This window comes from Podarcis cretensis, assembly GCF_951804945.1.
Source record: "Podarcis cretensis genome assembly, chromosome: 5".
Classification (NCBI taxonomy): domain Eukaryota; kingdom Metazoa; phylum Chordata; class Lepidosauria; order Squamata; family Lacertidae; genus Podarcis; species Podarcis cretensis.
Genome location: NC_137174.1, coordinates 59,492,612 through 59,518,622, shown reverse-complemented (window position 1 = coordinate 59,518,622; position 26,011 = coordinate 59,492,612). Strand labels below are relative to the sequence as shown.

The 26,011-nt window shown below is 48.0% G+C and overlaps 1 protein-coding gene and 1 long non-coding RNA gene across 3 annotated transcripts; one reads left to right on the top strand and one right to left on the bottom strand.

The window, feature by feature from the left end:
• Positions 1-32: 32 nt before the first annotated feature.
• UBTD1 (ubiquitin domain containing 1) lies at positions 33-25,016 on the bottom strand. 2 transcript variants are annotated; one of them, XM_079977236.1, is made up of 3 exons: positions 24,607-25,016; positions 2,929-3,156; positions 33-1,170 (listed from the first exon to the last, which is right to left on the bottom strand). In XM_079977236.1, the coding sequence occupies exons 1-3, from the start codon at positions 24,674-24,676 to the stop codon at positions 785-787; spliced, it is 684 nt and encodes a 227-aa protein (XP_079833362.1). In that variant the 5' UTR covers positions 24,677-25,016; the 3' UTR covers positions 33-784. The 2 variants fall into 2 exon arrangements, with proteins under 2 accessions (XP_079833362.1, XP_079833363.1); XM_079977237.1 differs by lacking the exon at positions 24,607-25,016 and adding an exon at positions 19,513-19,675.
• Positions 20,868-24,600, top strand: LOC307216728. Its single transcript, XR_013839285.1, has 3 exons — positions 20,868-21,285; positions 22,974-23,190; positions 23,776-24,600. It is a non-coding gene; the product is annotated as an uncharacterized lncRNA (long non-coding RNA).
• Positions 25,017-26,011: the final 995 nt, after the last annotated feature.

Genomic DNA, 26,011 nt, shown 5'->3' with positions numbered 1-26,011 from the left:
AGCAAGTTCCCGGCTGAAATCAGGCTCCAGGCTAGTTGGAAAAGGCTTTATTGATAAATTACACTAATACCTATACATACAAACCATCTTCCCCCGTATCGCACCTTATCTGGTTGAGGGCTGCCCATAAAATCAGGATGAGCAGCAGCTGCCTTGCTGGGCTCATCCCATGAAATTGTGCAAAGACGGCCAACCACAGCATTACTCAAGGTCTCATTCAGTGGCCTGGAAATGGGGAGCCAGAACCGGCAGGGTCTTCTGACCCACGTAGTGCAGCCCTGGGCCCAGCCTGGTCCCTCGTGTCAGGGACGCTTTGGTCTCCAGCTTCTCAGTGCCCAAACAACAAGAGCTGTGCCCAGGAGACAGCGTCCACAATCCGTCATATAGGCTCAAGTGCAGGCAGCTCAGCCCGGACTGGAGCTGAGCAAGGGGGGGGGAGGCATGTGTTTCGGTGCCAGCCGAGCCCAGAGCCTGGATAATTTGGGAAGAGGGGGGAGGTCCAATCCTTGGGGTTCTGGGAAGTTTAAAAAAATTGGCCCCAAAGGGCCCCGAGAGAGAAACCACGGTGATAAACCACTTTCAATGTTGCCCATCTGCGCTGTCAACTCAGTCTGCTGCCTCTTGCAGCGAGTGAGTGTGTGCAATTTCCCAGGGGCCGCTGGGGAACCTTCCGGCCCTGGTTCCGAGGGCGCCACCTGCTGGCCCGCCCTCCAGGCGCAAGAGCAGCCTCCTGCAATCTCAGTCCCTGGGTTGAAGGCCGGGCGCCGCACCACCCGCCTCCAGCTCAGTTCCTCGGTGCAGGCGGCTGGTTGATGATGACTTGGATGACAAAGTCCTTCTGGATCTTGGTCTCCTGCAGGCGGCTCCTGTCCGTCAGGAGCTTGCCCGAGAAAAACCAGCGCTGCCAGGCGGGCTCCAGTCCTTCCTGGGCGTACAGCTGCTTCTTCAGCTGCCCGATAGTGTCTGTCATGCTGGCGCTCAGGCGCAGGTCCTTGCCCGTGGAGAGGCGGACTTTGAGGGGGAATTCGCGCCGGGTGTTGGGCGTTGGCTCAGGCGGCTCCACGCCCTCCTCCTCGCTTCGCTCCATGATCAGGTTGACAGGGGGGGCCAGGCAGTAGACTGGAAGCTGGTAGCGGTTACCCAGTTCGTCATAGCACTCGGTGAGGGAGCCTGCAGGGGAAAGAAAGCGCCAGCAGGGGGCATGAGAGGCTTACAGGGGGGAACGGAACCCAGTCTCTTCCCCACCAAACTAAATTTCCTCTCCTTATTTAATTTATTTATATTTCCTTTTCTGGCGTACGTAGTTCTCCACCTCCTCGTTCAATCTGCACAGCAAACCTATGAGGTAGGCTAGGCTAAGAGAAGAAACTGGCCCAAGCTCACTCAGTGAGTTCATGGTCAAGCGGGGATTTGAACCCTGGTCTCCCAGGTCCTAGTCCAACTCTCTAACCAAACAAGTTTGCCCAGCCACCTATCACACCCCAGCTGCCAGTGAGCTGCCAGCAAGTTACTGAGCCCAATTCAAGATGTGAGTGCTGGTGTACAAAGCCCTAAATAGCTCAGGAACCAAGTATTTAAAGGAGCATCTCCCGCAACATTAAGCACCTCAGGCTCTATGATTGGCAGGTGAGGCCCTGTAGGTCATACTAACTCTGGCTGCTGCCCAGTTGGTATTCTGACCCATGGCAGGGCCTTCTTGTTTGTGGCTCCCCATTTGTGGAGCACCCCTCCAGGATTAAGTGCATCTGTCTCCCTCATTATTGGCTTTCAGGAGAAATTTAAAACTTCCCTGTTTATTAATAATAATAATAATAATAATAATAATAATAATAATAATTTATTTATACCTCAGCCACTCTGGGTGGCTTCCAACAAAATATTAAAATACAATAGTCTGTTAAACATTAAAAGCTTCCCTAAACAGGGCTGCCTTCAGATGTCTTCTAAAAGTCTGGTAGTTGTTTTTCTCTTTGACATCTGGTGGGAGGGTGTTCCACAGGGCAGGTGTCACTACACAGGCATTTGATGGGTACTGGCCGTGGCAACTTTAAAAATAGTAACTGTGAGGGTATGTGACTGCTTTTAAATATATTTAGACAGTTTTAAATTGTTTCAAAAAGTTGTACATGTTTTTTGTTTTGTTTTTAAGATTGTATTTTAACATTTTGATGTTTGCTCCTTTGGGAGGAAGAGTAGGATCCAATGTTAATAAATAAACAAATAAATGCTTCATCCATACGGAGACTAGTACACAGGGTAACAGGGATGAAGTTGGCACTTTTTCTCTTTCCTCCTGAAGGTGAAGTGGCAGGTACAGTGCAAAGCTGTCTCAGTTTGTTCAGGTCTTGGGAGAATGTTGTCCTTATTCCAGGAACAAATGTGTACAGAAGGGATCAAAAGAGCTCAAGAATCCTGAAAGTACCAGCTCTGAGGACACTTCATATATTTTGTGGCAGTAAACACATTTCTCACAGTGGAGACAAGTAGCAGGAAGGCATGGCCAATTATTACTTCCGTGTGTGTCTAACCTGCATAATATGCATGGTGAGAAACACACATTTGCTGCTATCTTGGGTTTGCATGTGCACATGTGTGCTTGTACTGTGGCAGGCAGGCAAGGGGGTTCAAACAGGAATTTCAGGCCCTAAAGACAGGGATGGGAGAATCTCTGGCACTCCAACTCCCAGCTCCTATGAGCCCAGCCAACATGGTCAACAGCCATGCAAGGATTCTGGGATTGCAGTCCAACGAACCTGGAGAGGAGCACCGATTGCCTATTCCTGCTTTATGATTTTTGCTTGGATAGAAGTTCCCATTTTATGCTCACAGCACAGGGCATGATTTCTACCTCTGGCAAGAGATAAGGCAGAAAGAACTAGCCCTGTGCTATTTCTTCTCTTGCCCACTTCCCATCCTGCCATCACATACCGTGGGGTAAGGTCACTCCAGCACCGTCAATAATGGCCTGTGCTAGCCCGTGGTCATTCGCCTCCACTGCATAGGCAGCAGCCTTGAGCGCATCCCAGATCTCCTTGCGGCCCTCGAAGGCCGGTGCCGTGTCCCAGAACTCGTCCCGTTTGCTCCGCAGCTGCCCATCGGTCATGGGGTAGTCGCTCTTCCACTTGGGACGGTCTTTCTTCAAAGGTTCATTGCGACCTGCAGAGGGAGAGGGAGGCTTCAAATGGGGGTGTCCCAAAGCAAGAGATTCACCCTAGCCAGACTCTTTCCTCTGCCAGCCATTGCCCCACCTTTTTCATAGCCTGGGACGAGTCACGTAGCCACTGGCAGAGTTTTCCTGCATGGCCACCACCCTGACCGGAGCCTTAGGGAGTTTTTCACCCCAGGCAGTATTTATAGCACAGGGAATTAGCCAGAGAATAAGCCAGGGAGCTGGAGTCTGGTGAGTCGCAAGGCTGGCAAAGGATGAGCTACAGCAAGGCAGGGGCTCCTCTGAGAAAAGTTCAGTTCATCGGGGTTCTCTTCCTAATTGTGGCACGGATTCTTGAGTGTCTTATCCAAGTTCTGCTCCTTTACCAGATGCAGGATCCATGAGGCACCCCAAAACAAAGCCAGCAGGTGCATATCTGCCGACAAACACCCCTATACCTCCCTTCTAAAGGAAACTCGTTTTTCTTAACAGTGATTTAAAAGGGGGACATTTCAATACTTCCCACATCTCTCCTCAATCTCCCTCTCTGAACAGGCACATTTCCTCCATTTTTATCTCTGCACAAAATCTTGCATTCTCCATCTTAGCTTTGTTTTGGCCTTCCAAATATTTTCTAAATGTGTCATCCAAAAACTGTGCACGCAACCAAGTTGAGGAACAGCTAATACAAAGCAGGGAGCCTCACAATCTGAGTGGAAAGCTGTCTCGGGAAATAATAACTCAGCATTAAACAGAGAAGGCTATGAAACGTTTTCTTTTAATTGAGTATGGAACTGGAGGGGGCTAAAAGCCCCACGGAGGAGAGGACAAACTTTCTTTTTGCTCTCGATACACGGCAGATCTGTGCCGAGAACACAAAACTGATGAAATTTAATAGGATACATACAGAGCATAACACTGGAAAGATTGCAAGAATGTACATCTATAAAGAAGAGAGAACCTGCAGAAGCAGCATTGTGTGGATAGTCTTGGTGTGTGTGTGTACAGAATGACAAACTAAACATGAGCCACCTTTTGAGATGATTTGGCACAAAAAGCTAATGCCATGTGAGATATTAACAAACATATCCAAGCTCAGGAAGGTCATAACTGTTGCTCTGCAAAATAATACGGGGATTGCAACCTACTATTGGGGATAATGATGTGCCAAACAATACCAACGTTACGAGCCTAATTACTGGGCTAGATGTGAAATTGCCAGGAATGTTCTGGGCTACACAGGAAGGTGTTTGCTACACCCCCTTGGAGCATGTTCCGAGAGGCAGGCACATCCCTTCCTCAGCTCATTTTCTGGAACAGTCCATCTTGCAGGCTTCCCACAGGCATCGGTTTTGCCACTGTGAAAACAGGATGCGAGATTACAAGAGCCATTGGTCTGATCCGGAAGGCTCATCTTATGTCCCCAAACGTTCCCCCCAGGGACCACTTCGAAATTGCTGAGGGTCACGGTACAGCACTTCAATTATTATTTTCGCCTGTTGCAGCAAATGTGCTGTGCTAGATGCTGTATGGTTTCTATGGCTTCTTTTGGGTTGTATTCAATATTAGTCCTACTCACAGCAGACACACTGAAGTTAATGGACATGACTAACTCAGGTTCATTTGTTTCAGTGGCTCAACTTTGAGTAAGACTTAGTTGAATGCAACCCTCTAGCCCAAATTCAATTAACCTGGTGTGCTAGCGGAAGCCAACGCAAACGATCCCACAAGAATGATGGGGCTTTCCTTCCTCCTTCCACAGGCCCCCTGCACCTCCTCCCCTAAATCTGCTTTGGAGAATCAGAGGAAGAAGGAAGAGAGGGAAGATTATCCAGAAATGGTTGCAGAAATGGTTGAAATGGAGGGTAACAGTGCAATGTTGAAGGTTTATCTCTTATATGTAGCATTTTATTGTACAGTTGACTCTCGATTTATGCGGGGGTTACATTCTGGGCTATAGCGCATAAAGCCAAAGTTGTGTATAGTCAAAACAACGTTTTTAAAACCATAAAAAGCACAGCGCAGCATTCTCCCTACACCTCTGCACTCTCTTCCAAGGCAGCTACAGACTCTCCCTGCACCTCTGAACGGCTCTCCCAAGGTGTGTGCAATGGGAAGTGGGGGTTGCCAAAGGTCCCACACACACACACTCTGCCATCCCCCTGCCTTCTGGGATACAACCAGTTAAAACTGGGATCACACAAGTTAAATGTACATAAGCTGCGAGTCAACAGTATTTCAATTAGAATTCCATGGAATTCAAAATATAATGCAATAAAACGGTGATTCCCAGTTGGTGTTTCATAACCCACCCATGGGATCCATGGCACCATTCATGTAACAAAAGCTACCATAGAGATAGCAACATTTTTAAAAGTCGGGGGTCCATGGCTTGGCTTTTGAAATACTGTACAGGGGGCCTGCAGTACTTAGCTAATTGGGAACCACTGCCATAAAAAAGCATTAAGATACAATTAAAAATCAATGCCAATGTTTTAATGTGATGGGTGGACCAGCTCCTGTCTCCAGCCCAAATCCACAGACACACCGTGAGCTCCCGGAATGAAGCTTGCAGACCATGGACCACTCTTTGGGAATCCCCTGCTCTACAGACTTCCACAGCTCTCATGAGCAGAGGCACATAGCCCAAGGGTGGGTCTACACAGAAACCACAAATAAGAATACTCAGGATATAACTGGCGCTCTGCAAAACAACCCAGTGAATGTCACCCGCCACTGAGTATAATGATGGGGCCAAGGAGCACTAACATTAAGAGCGTAATTAGTGGGGGGAGAGATGGAATTGTGAGTCATGTTCTCTGCTCCAGAGTATGAGGGGAATATAGAGAGAACCTTTGAAAATGCCAAGTCACATTACAGTCTCTCACATGGCAGTGCATTCAGACAAAGTCCCCAACTCAAGTATGCTTCAGAGTTGTTGTTGTTGTTGTTGTTGTTGTTGTTGTTGCGCCCACCTTTTTGGCTACAGTTGCCACAGTGGCTCACAACAAGTACAATCCCATTCTAAAGCTGTCTGATTTAACCATTCAAAGGAATGAGAGAATGGAGTGGGGTGGGACAGGAGGGTGAGAAAAGGAGAGGGCAACAGTTTAAAAAATGCAGAATTTTAAAATGCTGATTTTTATTTTTATTTTAAGTCCGTGTGGTGTAGCGGTTAGAGCAGCCTTTCTCAACCTTAGTTCCCTGGATGTTGTTGGACTACAACTCCCATCATTCCTAGCCAGCATGGCCAGTGCTCAGGGATGATAGGAGTTGTGGTACAAGAACATCCGGGGACCCAAGGTTGAGAAAGGCTGGGTTAGAGTGTCGGACTAAGTCTTGGGAGATCAGGGTTCAGATCCCCACTTGGCCAGGAAGCTCACTGGGTGACTTTGGGCCAGTCACTGCCTCTCTGCTTAACCTACCTCACAGGGTTGTTGTGGAGATTAACTGAGGAGGGGGAGAACCTTGAGCTCCTTGGAGAAAAAAAAGTGGGTTATAAAAGCTTTAATGGGGAAGATGTTAATCCAGGAGCAGTAACTATATAACTTTTAGAAGACATCTGAAGGCAGCCTTGTATAGCAAAGCTTTTAAGGTTTAATGTCATCTTGTTTCTATACATATTTTGGAAGCCACCCAGAGCAGCTGGGGCAACCCAGTCAGGTGGGCAGGGTACAAACAAACAGACAAGACAATACTAAGCTGTATGGACCATTTGTCTGACTGAGTGTAAGACAGTATCCTATGTTCCTCGTGCCTGCAATAGTGAGTATGAGGGTTTCCCAAACTTGGGTCACAAGCTGTTTTGGACTACAACTCCCATCATCCCTGACCACTGGTCCTGCTAGCTAGGGATGATGGGAGTTGTAGTCCCAAACAGCTGGAGACCAAAGTTTATGGATGACAAATAAGACCAGGGGTCAAAGGCTGAGCACAATACAAGATCCGACTGAGCCATGTCCTTAGGAGTCTTACACTCATGGGTGAACAGTCAGACGTCATGTCAATGGGTCCCAAGGAGCAGCAGGAAACAGATCTTAGATACAACCGGAGGGCAGCCCTGAGCAAGGTCTCCTGAGGTTTTCTTTGGCACAGGACCTCCGAAGAGCTGCAGCTCAAGTTGCAGAGCCCATGCTTTTCCTGCAGGAGGTCCCAGGTTCAGCCCCTGGCATCTGCAGGAAGGGCTGGGAAACATTCCTTGTCAAAGGGCCAAACTGCATGTGATGCCAAATGTATCACTTGGAAACACTTTGTGGTGGTTGTGTTGTTTTTTTAAAAGCAGGCACAAGGAGGCCTGATTTTATCAGGACTGTAAAGCGCAAGAAGACTCCTTCCCTCCCCACATTCCCAATGAACTCCCCCAACCACTGGTTGTTACTAGGCTAACAACAGTGTGTGTGTGTGTGTGTGTGTGTGTGTGTGTGTGTGTGTGAACTGGGTTCAACCTCCCCACCCCTTGCACTGTGGTCCTGATGAAAACTAGGGCCCTGCACCAATATTAAATAAACAACAACAACACCCCTGACACGATTCCAAGTGACACGTTCAGTGCCGTGTGCAGTTTGGCCCTCAAATCCTGGAGAGTTGCTGCTAATCAGCCTCCATAATTCTGAGCCAGATGGACCAAAGGTTTGATTTCACTGCAAGGCTTCCTCTGCTTCCCAAGCAGCCCCTCAGAATCCTGCTGCTGCTTGCTGTAGACTTTGGTGTCCTTTTCACTGTAGATTTCAGCCTCCTTGCAATGTTCAGTCTGGAGAAAGTGGGGGGAGAGGGGGAGATGTGCGGGAAGCAAGCACTCTGATCCAGCCCAACCCCACGAGATGCGGTGACTGGAATACCTGCCGCCAGGATGTAATTAACCAGCCACAATCTCTAGGGGTACTAGAGATGGCCAGGAAGACATTGATTGGGGTAAGTAGCTGCAGTTTAATGGGAGCAGTGAGAAAGAGCAGTGCTTCAGTACCATTTGCAGAAATAAAACCTGTACGGAGAGTTTGCTAGCCAATGACAACCCTGGAACAGGTCAGAAAGTCACACACACTGCTGGGGGAAATGGCTGCCCTTGAATCCCAGAATGGACAGCTAGCCACTAGCCTGGCTTCCAAGGAACAGGGAGCGAAATATAGAGCCATTCCCCTTCTTAGGAGCCTGTAATTCTCATGTAATATTCATAAGACCACTAAATAGCTGGGAAAGTAAAAGCTACCCCCTCCCATCCTGGGTAAAAGTGCCACGTTAGCAAAGGGAGCAAGTCCTGCATGGATCCCATTGGGACAAAGTCAAATAGTGACTCTCTGCTGCCATCTCATTCCCAGCTGACTTCTCCCACCCACCACAAAAGCACCACAGCACAGAATCTGTAACCACTAGGTTACCAGGAAGTAAGTTTTATGGAGCAGCTGCTCATGGGTTGTGGGGTCACTATCTGCAGCAGAAGAGATCATAGAGACTAATTGTTTTGGAAAAATCAATGCAATATTGTTTGACTCTTATCTCGCAACAACCTCTCCTTGGTACTTGGGAGGAAAGACGAACAATGAGGGCTGTGTATATTTCTGCACCAAGGAGGTTCAAATTCGGTGACCTGAATAAATTATGGAAATCATGCAAAATATGACGTATTTTGCTTTTTGTGTGTGCGCATACTGTCTTCTGCTTCCAAGATCGAAACGTTGAAATGAGTTGATCTGGGGAATGGTCAGATGCAAGGGAGATGGGAGCAACACACCCAAGGGAAGACCCAAACACCTTCCTGTCCCTGTTCCCCACACCCGCCCCTGAAGCTGGAAGTCTTGCACAGGGTCCTCTGGCATCGAGGAATTCGCCCAACACTGCCCACGTGTCCCAGCTTTTGTTCACAGCCGTAACAGCAACTGATGTGTGGTTTTAACAGGAAAACGGAGAATTTATGGGTGCCAAATTCTGTGACGGATTCCATGAGTGCAAGCAAAATGAAATCATAGGCACACAGAGTAAACATCGTTTTCCAGACAATAATTCTCGCCCTGCCCCCAATGCTGTTGTGGCCCTTTCATCCCCCAGGAAAATGTCCTCCAGATTCAAGGCGCGTGCAGAGGGGAGGCCTCCCCACACCACTCGCCCCTCATGCATTTCACAGAGGTGCATTGCTCAGCGCTCTCTGTGGAGGAAGCAGAAGGTCAGCTTCCTGAGCTGACCCTGCCCAGGCTGGCTCTGCAAGGGGATTTAGCTTCAAGTCAGCTGTATAAGAAGCTTGTGCTGCAGGTTTAAGTCTAATTAGGGTGGGTAGATGAAGAGAAAAGCCAGGGGCAAGACGTGTTCTCAGAAAAAGAGAACAAAGCTGGAAAAAGCAAGAGACAAGTCAAGGCCCAAACTTGGGTGGCCCTTCCCTTGTCCCCAAACATGGCCATTGCATCATTGAGGATGGCTCCACCGATACAAGGTAGCACCCTTTTATGGCTGCCCCGGATAGGAAGGGGGAGTTGCCCTCATGACTAAGGGACCAGGATACTTTGGTTAGAGGTCCTTTACCTGCAGAGGAGGAGGAGGAGGAGGGGCACCTGAGGCAGGCCTGGCAATGGGGTTCCCACATTTACACAGCCAAAAGGAGCGGTGGCTTATTTGCATATGAACTATTGTAGTTGCGCCATTTTAATACGTAAATTGCTTTTTAAATGGCCTGGTGCCCGGCATTAAAGCTGAATTAAAACAAAAACCTGGGCAGATGGCAAGTAAAAACAGGTCAGGCCTGTTTAAAATGAGCTATGTGGCATCTTTAGCAGACAACTTCTGCAATGAAGGATGAGGCAGCTAGCAAGGCCCCCTGGAGCTAATTGAACCCCAAGGGCAAACAGTTCCCTTTATGCACCTTGTAATACAGGAGCAAAGGGAAATAACTTCTACTTGCACTGCAAAATCACTGCAAAATTTTGGCCACCTGCTTTCTACAGCAAGCCGCTGGCATTACCAGGCCATAGGTAGAGTCTCCTGGCTTCTCCCAGCCCCCAGCTAAGTTAAGCTTCTCAAGGAGATTAGCGTGGGAACAATTAGCTCAGTAGTAGGCAGAGGAAGAGGCAGGCAGCAGCCACCTCCATAGACAAGAGACACCATTCCTTTGGCTCCAGGCAACTCAGCACACAGAGGAAATGGTCTTTGACTGAAGAGGTACAAAGGCTGCTTTCAGAGCAGGCTGGGTCCCCATTGGACAACCCTGAGACAGCTTCTAGGTCTACCTGCCAATCAGGCACTAATCAGAACAACTATGGCCATTCTGCCTGCTACTTTAAAAGACAGAAGGCAGTGAGAGTGTGCAGCTATGGTCCCTCTGCCCAGGAAGCACTGTCACTGCCTGGCACAGGCTCTCTTGCTTTCTCCGAGCTCTTAAAGTGATAGGCAGCTTTGTGGTCCCTATCGGAAGGAGCTTCAGGATTATGAAAGGTTGGGTCTGCCCTTCTCTGGTTCAGAGGTGGAGCTAGGAGACATCCAGTTTACTTCCAAACCCGGGACCTCTGCTTTGTCTCTTATGAAGTCGGTGCTCAGCTCAAGAACCAGGCACAAGGTGCACAGGAATCCATCTCAAACAATTGTTTTCAGCCTCTCAATCCATGATCAGAAAGCAGAGAGGGAAGTAGTGAGTGGCAACCACTACCAACCTTAGGTAGCAAGTGCAAAGCTGCTGCTATTTAATGACACTGCCACCAAAGTCCAGCCAGTTCAGCCACAGGTTCTAGACACCTTACCCTGCTGCAAGATGTTCCTTTTGTGATGTGTAGGTTTTTGCTCCCCCAAAATCCCACAATAGCTCAGGACGGACCACTCATTCCTGACACTGCAGTTGTGTGTGGAAGGTGGTGTGAAATCTCCTTCCTCCTTTCTCCAAGTACCAGATTTGATGAGTCTGGGGAGAAAATATCTTGCCTGGGGTGTCTCCTCCTAGAAGGCACAAGGACACAGGAAACAGCTGCTTTATACAGTGTCACACTACTGGACCATCAAGCTCAGCATTGTCTGCTGGCTGTCCAGGGTTTCAGACAGAGAACAAACCCAGCCCTGTGTGGAGATGCCAGGGAATGGGACTTTCTAACATGCAAAAGAAGTGCTCCACCACTGAGTCATGGCTGTTGCAGCAACACTACAGAGAGGAGTGTATCCAAAGCCTTATTGTATCAGGTTACAGATCCGGCCAGCCAAATATTTCATCACCATTTCCAGCAGAAGTGCAAATGCATAGGCACTACCCTCAACTTCTTGGGAACCTAGGGACTCTCAGGAAAAGCCTCGTCCCATCTGTGCCAGCAGCCATTTATTGGTTTTCTTTAATGAAATATTCGGGTCCTTTTCAAACCCAGGTGAAAAGACAACAAGATCTGTCCAACCCCCCCCCCCTCCATTACCTAACTTCCACTTGCAATCAGCCCTGTGGAGGCAACTATTATTATATCATAATCATAAGAGCTGGGAGGCATCCGAGGAGATCAACAGACAACAGGTTTAAAAAACATGCTAAGGAATCGTCACTCTGCAGAACCTGCTGTACTGCAAAACTAACCACATTTTTTAAGAAGACTAGAGATGCTGCTGGGCCCAGCCAGCACTCGTGCAGTGTGGAAGGATCAAGTTCGCCAAGCTGATAAGTGAAATTGCCAGCAGTGGGTCAGATTCTCTTCTCTGTGCCCTGTAACAAGCTTCGATTCCCCACAGCGGAGCCTGCTTGTCTATCACTATCAAGTCTCAAAGGAACTGGGGCTCCTTCACCAAGGCAGGAGGGCACTGACTGCACACACACACACACACACACACACACACACATGCGCTTCGCACCAACTCCTGATTGGGTGTTTTCAGATAAGTGACACATTATCACATGTTGACCTGAGTCTGCACCCCCCCAAACTTCCCTCTCCCCAGCTTAAGTGGGGATGGGCTGCCTCCCACTCCCCAGCTGTCTCCCTCTTCAGAGAACAATGGGCTGAGCTCCCCTCCTGCTCTGCAAAGCCTAACCTAAATGCCCCCCCCCCATCTCCACTTCAATATTCTTTCTCCTTTATTCCCCAGAAACACAATCTCTAGCTCTACCATCGGGAAGCTCACCTGTACAGGCAGCACATGCACTGTGTTTGCAACATGCCAGAAGGGAATCAGGCAAGATCTCTAATCTGCCATGTTTCAAACTCAGCACCCTCAAGCCTGACAGTCCTTCTTGATACCTAGAGCACCCCGGACTTACGTTTGCACCTGGCCCAGTCATCTCTGTGGCAAACAAGACCAAAATTACAGACATAATTATACGCTACAAAGAAAACATGTTGATTTCTGGGTTACTTGGGGGTATGATATTAAAATGGTTCATCCTGTTAGTGCAAAACAAATGATGGCATGTCTAACGTTACTCAGATTATGGGAGGGTGTGACCCCAAAGGCTGTGTGAAGGAGGGAGCCAAATGTAAAACGTATACAGTACCTGACAGTCTTTAGGACAGTCTTAGGAAGCAATGGACTCTTAATCATTAGACAAAGGAATCAGAAGGCAGGTTCAGTAGCTGACTACAGAAGCAAGGTGTTCCTCTGTGGGTGAGGGGAAGCCAGGTTTCAAGTTGCTAGACTGGTTTTACCATGGCATTTAAAAAATGACTTCAGCTACCTTTTTGAGACAGGAAGGAACAGCTCATGACTTGATAAAGTGGCTCTCCTACGCTAACCTCACAAAGAAGAATTAAAACATTTGATCGTATATCAAGACAACCATTATATTAGATTTATGGAATCCCTGTGTGAAATGGCACACAGGAAAGAGACAAGCTACACTAAGTTCATGCTGGGGACACGGACACACGCACACACCACACACACGCGCACACACACACACACACACACACAGAGGCTGTTTTAAAAGTCTTTCTTCCTCTGTTCAGGTGAATCAAGAAACAAGTGTCACTGAGAAGAAATGAATGTTTGTGGTCTGTTGGACTAAGGATCTCGGGTCAGAAAATATTTAAATAGTCATGTACCTGCTATTGTAACCATAAAATGCACAAAACTGAGGCAGACTCTTACCAAATATGTAGGCAACAGCCACAAAAAGGTATTTTTGCTACTTTTGCTACAATACAGTGGTACCTCGGGTTACATACACTTCAGGTTACATACGCTTCAGGTTACAGACTTCGCTAACCCAGAAATATTACCTCGGGTTAAGAACTTTGCTTCAGGATGAGAACAGAAATAGTGAAGTGGCGGCGGCGCAGCAGCAGGAGGCCCCATTAGCTAAAGTGGTGCTTCAGGTTAAGAACAGACCTCCGGAATGAATTACCGTATTTTTCGCTCTATAACATGCACCAGACCATAACACGCACGTAGTTTTTAGAGGAGGAAAACAAGAAAAAAAATATATTCCAAACGAAACAGTGGATGTATGATTTTTGTGGTTCATGCTGTGGCCACAGACGTGATCTGACAGTGAGTGTGGAGTAGCCCAATGCAAAAATCCTGAGGATCCATGTGGATCCATGCTTTGTAACCACGTTTTTGCACCACTGCGACCCCAGGCAACAGTGGGTACGTGATTTTTTTGGTGCAAGATGTAGCCATGGACATGCTATGTGATCTGATGGTGAATTCAGGGTGACCCAGTGGAAAAATCCTGAGGATCCATGTGGATCCGTGCTTTGTAACCACGTTTTAAGTGGGGAGGGAAGGAAAAGCACTCAAGGGACAAGGAGCACGCATGGTGTGTGTGGAGAAGGATGCTGCTAATAATGCTATTTAGCGAGCTGAGTGGGGAGGAGAGAGGGACAGAGAGCCTGCTTGCTTTAAAGGAGCCAACCGGACAGGAGCCTCTCCTCTCCCGCTTTGCTCCTTTAAAGCAAGCAGGCTCTCTGTCCCTCTTTCCTCCCCACTCAGCGGCTCTTCTCCCGCTTTGCTGTTTCAAAGCGAGCCACAGAGGAGGGAAGGAAGGGGAACCATGGATCCTCTGCTCACAACTGCAGCAGATCCCCCCCGCCACCCGTAGGCATTCCCTCCATAACACGCACAGACATTTCCCCTTACTTTCTAGGAGGAAAAAAGTGAGTGTTATGGTGCAAAAAATACGGTAAGTTCTTAACCCGAGGTACCACTGTATAGACTGACCTGACTACCCCTCTGAAACTGAGCATTGGCAACGTGGGAAATAAATCTCACTCTAAATCAGGCAAGCTGGGGGGGGGGAGGGGGGAGGAACCATGTAGCCAGTCTGAACAACATAAGACAACTTATGGTGGTCTTTCTGCCATTGCCTCTCCTGAGTCAGGTGGCATCTGCTTCAATGTAGGAATATGTGATTCTTAATTCCTTTGGAAACCAAGTACAGTGGTGCCTCGCAAGACGAAAAGAATCCGTTCCGCGAGTCTCTTCGTCTAGCGGTTTTTTCGTCTTGCGAAGCAAGCCCATTGACGGCTTAGCGGATTAGTACTATTAGTGGCTTAGCGGCTTTTAGCGGCTTATTGGCTAAGCGGATAAGCGGCTTAGAAAAAGGGGGGGGGAGGAAAAAAAACCCCGCAGGAACTCGCAAGACATTTTCGTCTTGCGAAGCAAGCCCATAGGAAATTCGTTTTGCGAAGCACCTCCAAAATGGAAAACTCTTTCGTCTAGCGAGTTTTCCGTCTTGCGAGGCATTCGTCTTGCGGGGCACCACTGTACCCAGAAGCAAAACAGAGCAAACTGTTAAACGGAACGTGCTGGATCCAACTGAAATATGAGAATTAGGAAGGTGACAGCACAGAATAGGAACCAGCTGTTTAACACCAAGACCACAAAGATGTGGGCAGGACAGGGAATAAGGAGAGGACAGGCAAGGCCGAGCTCAGAATTTATCCTCAGCCCAGTGGGCCATTATCATGCAACATGCTTTCTACTGCTTCAGGGTGTACCAAATATCACTGCCAAAACCCTCAAAGCCAATGTTAGGATCCCTTGTGAATGCCACTGGCAGAACCTAAGAAACTCTAGTTTCCTGGTGCTTGTGGTGATGGTTACAAGCTGAAAATCTTTAAAAGGGGTGTTAATAAATTCATGGCTTCTCACAGTCTACCAGTCATGATGGCTGCTTGCTACACCAGGACATAGTGCTTATAGTTCCTCTGAACACCAGTTGCAGGGAAACGACAGTGGGAAAGGACTACAGTGGTACCTCGGGTTACATACGCTTCAGGTTACAGACTCCACTAACCCAGAAATAGTACCTCGGGTTAAGAACTTTGCTTCAGGATGAGAACAGAAATCGTGCTGCGGCGGCGCGGCGGCAGCAGGAGGCCCCATTAGCTAAAGTGGTGCTTCAGGTTAAGAACAGTTTCAGGTTAAGAACAGACCTCCGGAATGAATTAAGTACTTAACCCGAGGTACCACTGTATTGTTCTCAAGTTCTTGTGGGATTCCTTCCCATAAGCATCTGGTTGGCCAGTGTGGGAAACAGGATGCTGGGCTAAAGATGCCTTAGGTCTGACTTAGCAGGGCTCTTATTAGGTCCTTATGAAGGTAGAGACTGCATGTGATAACAACACATTGAACGTTAATCCTCCTGCTATTCTTGAGCCGGCAATATTCCTGAGCTGAAAATATACATAACCGCGATGGTTCCCATATAGCACGCTACTGTTTTCAAAACGCTTCATGCGTGCCCTCACGCAGCATAGCAAGGAAACAAGAGAGCAATTCCTGCACCAAAAGCAGAAGGCAGGGAGAAAGCCCAATGGACTTGAAGACTGGTGGGCAGCCTGCAATCAGTAACAGTCTGTTAGGCCCCGGTGAAGAGGTTTCACAGAGAAACACAGGGAGGGAGGGATGATTTAGGAGCCTCATAAAACCACATGTGGCAAATATGGAAATGAGTTGGGAATGAAAGAGTTCCTGCCAGGACAAGGCAGAGAACCAGGTACAGAAGATGACAACTAAGCCTCAGGATCCCGAACATCTGTCCCTACAAGTGTTGTCTGTTTTGTGTGAATGCAGTAAATCGCAACTCCTCAACTGCCCATCCTTGGGAATCTGCCGGTGGGCAGGCACAGCTCCTTAGCAACACACATTAATAAGCACCCTGACAGGAACAGAGGAGGCTGGAATACTGCACATCCAGAAGTCATCTGGGGACAACACAGCATAAACGTAGCATCTGTGGTCACAGAAGGGGATACACACAGGGCATAAGCATTTTGTTTTTTGTGTTGCTGGAAGCAAGATGCTCCCATGCACTGTGTTAACACAGCTCTGTCGTTTCTTGCCTGGACATGCCCTTCAGACACAGCTGTGCCCACTCTCTTTCTCCCTTCTGCCCTGCATGAGCCCTTGGATGACAAATTGCCTGTGCACAAAAGAGGCATTCTGCAAGGGATCAGCATTTTCTGAAGGGAACCACCACCAGGATTGGTAAATGCATGTTGCATTAGCCAAGGACAGTCCTGCCCACTGAATTACGTTACATGGTGCTGGAAAATGTCAGAGTTGGCTGCGGGATCATCCAAGATTCCCGCCCCCCCCCCCTTTAATGAGGCCATCCAGAACTTTTTGTTTAGAGAAAGGTAAGTGGGAGGCGACATAGAATTATGCACAGTGTGGAGAAGGTGGATGGAGAAAAGATTTTTCGCCCTCTCTCACAACACTAGAACTCATTGGCATACAATTAATATTGAAAGATTCAGGACAGATAAGAGAAAGTACTTCTTCAAGCAGCACATAGTTAAACGGTGGAACTCATTCCTGAAGGAGGCAGTGATGATCACCAACTTGGATGGTTTTAAAAAGAGGATTAGACAAATTCATGGAGGAGATGGTAAATTGATGGCTACTAGAAACTAGGGACGCAGGTGGCACTGTGGTGTAAACCACTAAGCCCTGAGCTTGCTGATTGGAAGGTCGGCAGTTCTAATCACCACAACGAGGTAAGCTCCCGTTGTTCGGTCCCTGCTCCTGCCAACTTAGCAGTTCGAAAGCACATCAAAGTGCAAGTAGATAAATAGGTACAGCTCTGGTGGGAAGGTAAACGGCACTTCCATGCGCTGCTCTTGTTTCCCCAGAAGCAGCTTAGTCATGCTGGCCACATGACCTGGAAGCTGTACGCCAGCTCCCTCGGCCAGTAAAGCGAGATGAGCACCGCAACCCCAGAGTTGTTTATGACTGGACTTAATTGTCAGGGGTCCCTTTACCTTTATTAGCCACAGTAACTATGTAGCACCTCCTTTGCCAGAAGCAGTAAATCTCTGAATATCAGTTGTTGGGAACTGCAGGTGGGCAGGGTGCTGGCGGGCTTGGGTCTTGCTAGTGTGTTTCCCACAGTGATCTGTTTGACCACTGTGAGAACAGGATGCTGGATGGACTGCTGGCCTGATCTAGCAGGCTCTTCTTATGTTCTTATGAGCCATGCTGGGTTATGTCGCAAAGGGCATTTGTTTCCCTGAGAACTGTATTCTGGTTTCGACTGGGCAAAGCCAGAACGGTCTCCCAGCACCAGCCTTGCAGAATTGACTCCAGGGCCCAAACAGTAGAAGAAAGAAAGAAGTCTGCTGAAAAAGCCACATTAACTGAAGTCATGTTGGCACTGCTCTTCCTGTGCACTCTAGGGAAGTGCCACATGGTGCAGAAGAGGGGAGGGTTACGAATACAATGAAGAGGCAGTGGCGCGCCAGCCTGTCAGCAAATAAGGACCCCAGCTTTGTGTGTCAGCTAGGCTAACCAAACGCAGCTCAGGATATGGCCCCAAAACAGTTGAGCAGACAGGAGAATTCTACTGGGTGCAGTTTCTCTCAGCTCTGCAATGTGACAAGCTGTAGCCATCAAAATTTCCTCCTCTACACAACTATTAAAGGTGCAGAAATCCTGTCCTATTTTGATCTGGTCAACACAGAACGGGCTCAGCTGCAGGCAATCTTGTCTTTCACCAACACTGAGGATGCAGCAGGACAGGAATGAATCACAAGGCAGGGGGCATTGCAATAAGATACCCTAAATCTGCCCCTTTAAATTGACAGCCTGTGCACATCTGTTCCCTGACGGTTCTGAAGGCCACTGACTATGCCACACCCTCAAGCAGCAGTAAGTGTAAACTTAGGCTCCCAGGTGTGAATTCCTGCCTAAGCTGCTCTGCAGGGAGGCATCTGGGCAACACCTTCTGAGCTAAGCAAACAATCAGGCCTGGGAGCTGGGGGCTGGGCACAGATTAAAGCCTGCCAGAGGAACTGTTGCATGCAGGTAACAGGACTAGCTTACTGAAAACCTGAACCATGCCAAAGAAGAAAGAGGGTGGGAGACACACAGCTTCCAACCTTGCAAGATGCTCTTGTAGTAACAGAGACAGACAGGGTGGGACTTCCACTAAATAACCAGGGGGTTAAAATCTGACCCGTGGGACACAAAGATAACCAGGATCATGGGTCTGCACCCATCCTTCAACTGAACCAGGCAATAAATCCAAACCAAAGCTCAATCCAAAACAGGGAATTTAATCACACAAATGAAAAAGGGCAGAAAATAGACAGTAATACAGAATACCTGCTTGCCCAGGGGCTGGGCCCTATCAGAACACATTGATCAGCTCTCACTATGTTGGTACATAGTTCAGCCAGTTCAGAAAAACTTCCCAGTCTACTAATCCATTGTCTTACCCCAGCAGGGCTGGTAGGGTCATTACAGCGCCATTTATTCTAAAATACTGTACCACCATAGAATAGTTCAGTACAGGCACCCCCCTCATTTATGTGTGGGTTACGTTCTGGGCCCTCGTGTGCATAAGTGAAATCGCATAAAGTGGGGAGCACCTTCTAAACAACCTCTCTGCCACTCTTCTTCAATTCATACCAGAAATATCCACAACTAGAATTGAAGCTCTAGGACTGGTAGGAGGCTGGAAGACATGAGGGAAAGTAGCTGCTGCTGCGCTACTCCACACATCAGCTGTTAGGTGGGGAGGTTGAGCAGTCTCTTTGGGGCTTCCTCTGCCTTGACTGTCGTCCTTTTCAGGCTCCAGGGAGGGTCTCCTCATGAGCCATGAGGATTCTCCAGCTCTCCCACCATTTCCAAGTTTGAATTGAACAATTTAATTATTTCCCGGCACCACACGTATATGCGGTTGCACACGAGTCAATCACATGTAGAGTGGTACCTCAGGTTAAGTACTTAATTTGTTCCGGAGGTCCGTTCTTAACCTGAAGCTGTTCTTAACCGTTAGCACCACTTTAGCTAATGGGGCCTTCCGCTGCCGCAGCGCCACCAGAGCACGATTTCTGTTCTCATCCTGAAGCAAAATTCTTAACCTGAAGCACTATTTCCGGGTTAGCGGAGTCTGTAACCTGAAGCGTATGTAACCTGAAGCATATGTAACCCGAGGTACCACTGTATTTAACATTCTAGCTTTCCCTTACCTTAGAAACCACAAGTCCCTCTTTCTCAAAAGCCCCAGGATGGCTCAACAGATCTGACTCAGCACCCACATGGTATCATGTGAAATACCATCTCGCCACAGAAGAGCAGTTTGGTCTCACGTAGGACGCTTGCAGTCCACAGAACCCAACAGATTCCAAGGCCTCAGCAAACAATCAAGCCAGGCAAGCCTCATTGTGACATCAGAGTAGGTAAGCCAACGGCCACCAAGGCAGGTATGACCTCCTGGACTGCACAGGTCAACTCCCTGCCTACCTACAGCATCAAAGCAAATCAGTCAATAACATCAACAGAGGCAGGGCAAGCAGGGGTCAGCAAAAAGAAAGAGACTCAACAGCAATACGCTTGTGGTGACACAAGGAAGAATTCTCATCAAGGAAGGTGGTGGTGGTGGTCTCTTCAAGCAGGGATGAGACCTGGTGGCCTATAAGCCCGCCTCTCCTCCAGCCCTATGATTCTCTGAAGTCCTCTCTCCCTCTACATATGATATCCAACCCCCCTGTTTGTTCTTTATGGATCAGCTGCAGTCAGCCTCCTCTTTGGGAAGGTGTAACTTACAAGTGTTGCTCTCAGCCCACTTACCCAGCCCTCCCCATTTCCTGTTTCCCTTTCTCTGCCTCCTACAAAACAGTAATTATTGCAGGGAGCAACACGCAGGCAGTTGCAATCCGTGGCTGCATGAGCAGAGCAAAGGCATGAGTCAGTCCTGCAGTCCCTTGGTGGGGCCAGTTTCTGATTATGATAGGGTGTACTTGGAGAAAGAAGCATGCCAGGCAACTGCACATTGCACAACATCCAAACCAGCTGATGAGTTTCTTCCAGGATAGGTTCACACGCTACACTTGCGTGGCATATGTAGGAATCATTTCAGTGACGTCATGTGCATGCATGGGCAAATTGAATGTGTAAATTGGTAACATATGGGCCTGACTCATCAAAAGACCTGTGAAAACCAGAATTCCCAAATCATCATGGGATTTCATAGGCCTATCAGTAAAGCAGGTCCATGTGTTAGCAATTTACATATTATGTTTACCCATGCATGCAGACACAAGAAACAACCCTGAAGCTGCAAGAACATAGTGTCCAAAACAGCCTGAGCCTCAGAGAGTTGGGATAGGGAAACTTAAGTATCATTCCACCCAGCCCATTGTTGGGATGAAGTGCAGTGACTTATAGTAACGGACCCATAATTTACAACCGGAAGCCAAGATCATAGCCTTTAAGTTGACACTATGTCATAACTGGAGGCAAAAAGGAATAATAATAATAATAATAATAATAATAATAATAATAATTTATTATTTGTACCCCGCCCATCTGGCTGGGTATTCTTGTGCTGGAGTTCAGCAATGGTATCAGTTCTCCAAATTATTTTCATAGTTCCATGGGATCTTCAATGCCCTTAACCCAATCAGGGCTTTTTCCCTTTTATTTTTATTTTTCTCTAGTGAAAGAGGAGTCCTTCTGTAAGAGCTTCCCTTTGTTGGTCTCTAAGCTTCTGGTGCAACTCACACCCCCAAATATTTTTAAAGTCCACACTTGCTTAGTCTAGAACTCAGCAGATCCCATCAGCCAAAACGCTTGCATTGCACTTGACTGCACAGTTTCCAGTTCACACTCTTGGATGCGTAGATCAGGGACATGTTTTTGCTGTTTCTTGAAGACTCAGCTCAGCTCACACTGCCTGCGTTTGCAAAATGCCAGCAATACATCACCAGGAGTGCCAGCCCAACTTTTCATAAGCACTTAAGGTAAACACCACCACAAAGCCTCAGAGCAGCTCAAGATTTCTGCGGCAGGGAGATAGCCTGCTCCCTAACGAACACAATTTTATGCATTTTCGCTTCAAAGCAAGTCCCGATGTGTGCTCAATATGGATTACTCCCTGGTAAGAGTGGGTAGGACTACAGCCCAACAAAAGCAGGAGTCTGACGTGCTTGCAAAAACAGTTAAACAAAAGGACTAAATGCATTAGGGTAAACTTTATTCTTTTTGAGTAGTGTATCCTGTCCCAGAAGATCCTGCTTCTTGGTGCCAGCTCCCTGCTGTATAAGATATTAGACTAACAAAATCTTAAATCCTTTTCCCAGCATGGAACTAAGTATTAAGTCAAGGCACTGCTCCATCAAGTTCACTATTGTCTACACTTACTGTCAGATGTTCTCCAGGATTTAATGCAGAGGGCTTTCCCAGCAATTTGTGGAGATAGCAGGGGTTGATCCTGGGACCTTCTACATGCAAAACATGAGCTCTACAAGGAAGCTAGTGTTTCCTGTTTCTCACAACCCAACCCAACAGCAATAGAGATTCCAGCCAATGCTCCCCACAAGCAAAAGCTAGGCATTCCTGCCCAGAGCGATTTGCCAAGAAAGACTTACAAACTGTGCCAAGTGTTTACTTTTGGTTTTAAAGTACATGCTCAGGTCTTCCAAGAAATAAATTCCAGAAGTGTAGTTGGAAGCATTTAGGTCAGTAGCACCAATATATATATATATATTTAAAGTGCCATGGCACTTTCAAGACTAGTTTATTGTGCTTTCATAGACAACAGCTTCCTATACCCGAGGCATGAAGTGAGCACTTCAAGTATCATATAAAGCAGGGTGTCAAGTATAAACCTTCGTGCCACACAGTGAAATAGCCACTATGGTGCCAAAGCATTTCAGGGTTTCTGCCAAGGAGTCCTATTAGCCCAATCTCTATTAGAGTGGGTAAAGTTCTCCAGCGGGAACATGCAGAGGTGCATACCCTGTTCAGACCACCATGAACTATAGATCAGAGCAGACAGTGTGTGCTGCTGGTGGGGTCCGGTCTCGGTGTATGTGCAGGGCTCAGCAAAGTTAAATCCAGTCTCACGGCATCGTGGAGGGACACCTCAGGACACAATTCTTTGTGAAATCAGAGTAGCAACTGCAGAGTGGCTGCCTGGGGGCCCCTAAACAACACTTCCCAAAATACCCATTTATAGGAAGCATGTGAGGAGGTGTCACCTATCACTTTGGCAGTGCAAGCGCATGGTTTTAATCAGGGCTCTAGCACCACCAATAATCTGAAAAACCATAATCAACCCGAAGCAGCCGTACACAGAGACTGTACCTTAGATGCTCTCATGTCCACAAAGGCCTCTCTCTTGCTGAGAAGTCGACTGTTCTGTCTCCAGAAACCCTGCATCAATGTGTGTGTGCACCGCCGCAGATGCCAAATACTGCTGATGAGCTTGTTGAGTTAAAGCGGTTTCTGCTATTGATCCAACTAATGCAGCTCCAGCAGAGTGAGGCTGATCTGAGCCGTCTGGGGTGGGAACCAATTGTACTCTTGACTGACCTGGACTAAGAAAAGTCAGGTCAGGTCTTGCGCACATGGGCACAAACCACACAGGGTCACATGCACAGACTCTGGCAGCAAAGCCTAAGCTAGCTCAATTCTTATCATTTTGCAGGAGACTTAGCAGGGAGGGCCCTTGAACCTGGAAATGGACATGAATTTCTGCACCTAGGTTCAGAGAAGGCTGCAATCTCTCTAGCAGCAAATGTGGCCTTAGCACATGCTGTGAAGGTATCTGTTCTGGAGCCCACACATGGACCAGAGTACCTGATGATGGTTTGCAGGACAAGTTTCCAATCAAGCAGCAAGGGCAAAGGAAATGTTCTTGCTAGGTTGAAATTAAGAAGGTCCTTAAGTGGACTTTTCCTAAGAAACTAGAGGCTTTCCTCTTGGGCATGGTTGGCCAAGTGGTGTTAAGGAAGGATAGGATTTTCTTTATGTACGCCACTACAGCAGCAAGAATTCTACTGGCAAAGTATTGGAAGACGCAAGAACTACCTACTCTGGAAGAATGGCAAACAAAGGTGATTGATTTTATGGGACTGGCCGAGATGACGGGCAGAATCCGTGACCAGGGGAAAGAGACAGTGGAAGAGGACTGGAAGAAATTTAAAATATATCTTAAAAATAATTGTAAAATTGAGGAATGTTAAGATGTCAGGGGGTAAGAGGTAAAGAATTGCAGCAGTAATCAAAAAACTAAAGGAACTTTTATGAAAGGGAATTAAGATAATGGACCTAAGGGTTGCTAAAGAACCATTTAAACAAGGATGCAGGGATGGGGAGGTATGGGGAAGTCAAAAGAAAGAAGGGTATGAAATGATGAGTTGGAAATTATATTGTTTTGTATTGTTTTTGTTATCTGTTTGAAAAACGAATAAAAATCATTTTTAAAAAAAAGGAAATGTTCTTGCTAGGACCTAGCCACACATCTATGCACACTGTATCATTTCGATTTTATATTGCTCTTTTATTTTTGTATGGCTTACAATGCATCTTATTACGATTTGTGCACTACTTGTTTCCACAACAACACATAAAGCTGCATAAAAGTGCTTTTAGTAAATCTGCAATAATAAATAAAATTACTCTTATTTGAAACCTGAGGTGGCAGCCCACTGACCTCAGAGCAGCCCCAAGCCCAAACTTGTACTTCTGAGCCAGTGGGGAAACAGTAGTTTGCACTTCCAACCCATCTGGTGAGACGGGCCGGACTGGCTCTTACATAAATCCGGTAGGCGAGTTTCTGGGACATCCCACACACTCTTCCTAAACACGGAGTTAAGGGATCAGTAGAAACCCAAATTGCTCCAGGGAGCCTTACTCCACCAATACATTTACTAACACACATCCCACACGCTTCCCCGAGGAAGTACAGACCACCCAGTAGATCCAGGTCATTTAAAAATCCCCCCAAACCGAATCTTCCCATCGCTAACAGGAGAGGAAGCACATAGACTACCGTCCGGTCCGCTATGCCCTCATCCGGGCCCAATCCTGAAAGATCAGATGCCCACTCAAGACAATCACAGAGTGGTGCCCTATTCCCAGTCTTGGCAGTGGTCTCGGTGCCCGATTATGGTGGCAGTTGGGAGTGGGGGAATCTGAGACAAGTTAATTCTCCAGCAAAGGGCCCCCAGGGGAGTGTCGGCAAGGGCCCAACCCCGGTTGTGTTTCCAGCGGCCCAGATTCCCTTGCCCGTTCCGGCTGCCACGGCACCGAGAGGGTGCCTGACCGGCGGCGCTCACCTGCTCTCTTGCGCGGGTGCCCCGGGGTGGTCGGCCGCTCTCGGTGTTGCCTCCCCACGCAGCTGCCCATGGCGACAACCCCAGGCTGCGATTGCGATGGATCTACCCGCCTGAGCCCGGCTCCGGGCTCTGCCGCTCCGCATGGAGCCGGATCCCCAATCCGCCCTCCGGACGAGCACGCAAACTTTGTGCGGCGCGGCTGCCGCCTCCGCCTCCCTCCAGACGGGGCTTTGGAGTCTTGCGGAACGGGAGGCGCCGATTAAGGTCTGCTGCCCTCTCAGGTTGGATCCAGCCCAGGCCGGCCCAGCGGCTCCAATGCCTGCCTCCGCCGTCGCCGCCGCCGCCGCCGCTGCAGCCGCTACTCCGCGAAGAGCTGGGGATCTGAGCCGGGGAGGATCCCCCGGCCCTGGGAGACACCTTGCGCTCCTCCTCCTTCTCCAGGTGAGCATGTGACTCGGCGGCAGGAGCCCGGCCTCCACTCCGCCCTCTATCTGCCAGCCCCAGGAAGAGGATCGTCCGTGACCCGGGCTACCACTCTGCAGGGGGCGGGGGCGGGAGAAAGCGAGCGGGGCCAGCGCCCCCGACAGCGGGAGCTGGCCTGGGCTCGTAGCGGGCGGCTGCTAGCCGTCGCCTCCTAAAACTCTCACGAGGCGCGACCTCCAGGCCCAATTTAGGGCAGCCAGATTTGTAATGTTTTATTTTGAAATCTTTTAAGATAATATTTTAGTTTTCTGTTAATTATGTTGCTTTGACTGTATACTCTATATCTGACTTTCTTCAGATTGTTTTATTGATGTTTTAATATTCTGTAAACCACTTTGAGATTTTTCTTTAAAATATAAAACGGTATAGAAATGAAATTAATAATAATAATAATTTGCAAAGGCTGGCTCTTTATATGCCAATGAATACCAGAGCAGTTGGACGGCCCTGCTGGGGTTGGCATCCCAAAATCCTGTTACCTTGCAGAGGAGCTGGCTTGCCCAGCAATAATCTGTAACAGGCAATGTTATTGTTGTACTGAATGGGAGTTGGATTTAGCAAGACTGACATGGCAGTCTACCCTATGGGCAGTGGAAGAGCCTCGCCTTTGCCCTGGGTGCATAGGATTCCCTTTCAAAACATGAAAGGGAGCCACCTTCCTTCCTTCCAATCCCTCAGTTTGTTTTAAAAAAAACCTGCCTTTTTCATGAAGCTTTTCAAACCTCAGCCCTCAATTTACTATGATGGGGCTGGGGAAATACTTTGGTCTTTACTTTTATTACTCTGTAAAGCAGCGTGTTATATTTATGTACATATTAATGATAATTTAGTACAGTATTAGTTGAACAATTTAGATAGCTACAGCCTGGCGGCAAAGAGGTTGTGTATCTGCTTTTGAGGAGTGATGATCGAACTAATGCTC

Bases quoted from the DNA above. Each gene is read 5' to 3' on its own strand.
- UBTD1 (XM_079977236.1), bottom strand. From the start codon at position 24,676: ATGGGCAGCTGCGTGGGGAGGCAACACCGAGAGCGGCCGACCACCCCG. The intron at 3,157-24,606 runs GTGAGCGCCGCC...CTCCCTCTGCAG, and splicing joins GCACCCGCGCAAGAGAGCAG to GTCGCAATGAACCTTTGAAG. The intron at 1,171-2,928 runs GTATGTGATGGC...TTTCCCCTGCAG, and splicing joins TGGAGTGACCTTACCCCACG to GCTCCCTCACCGAGTGCTAT.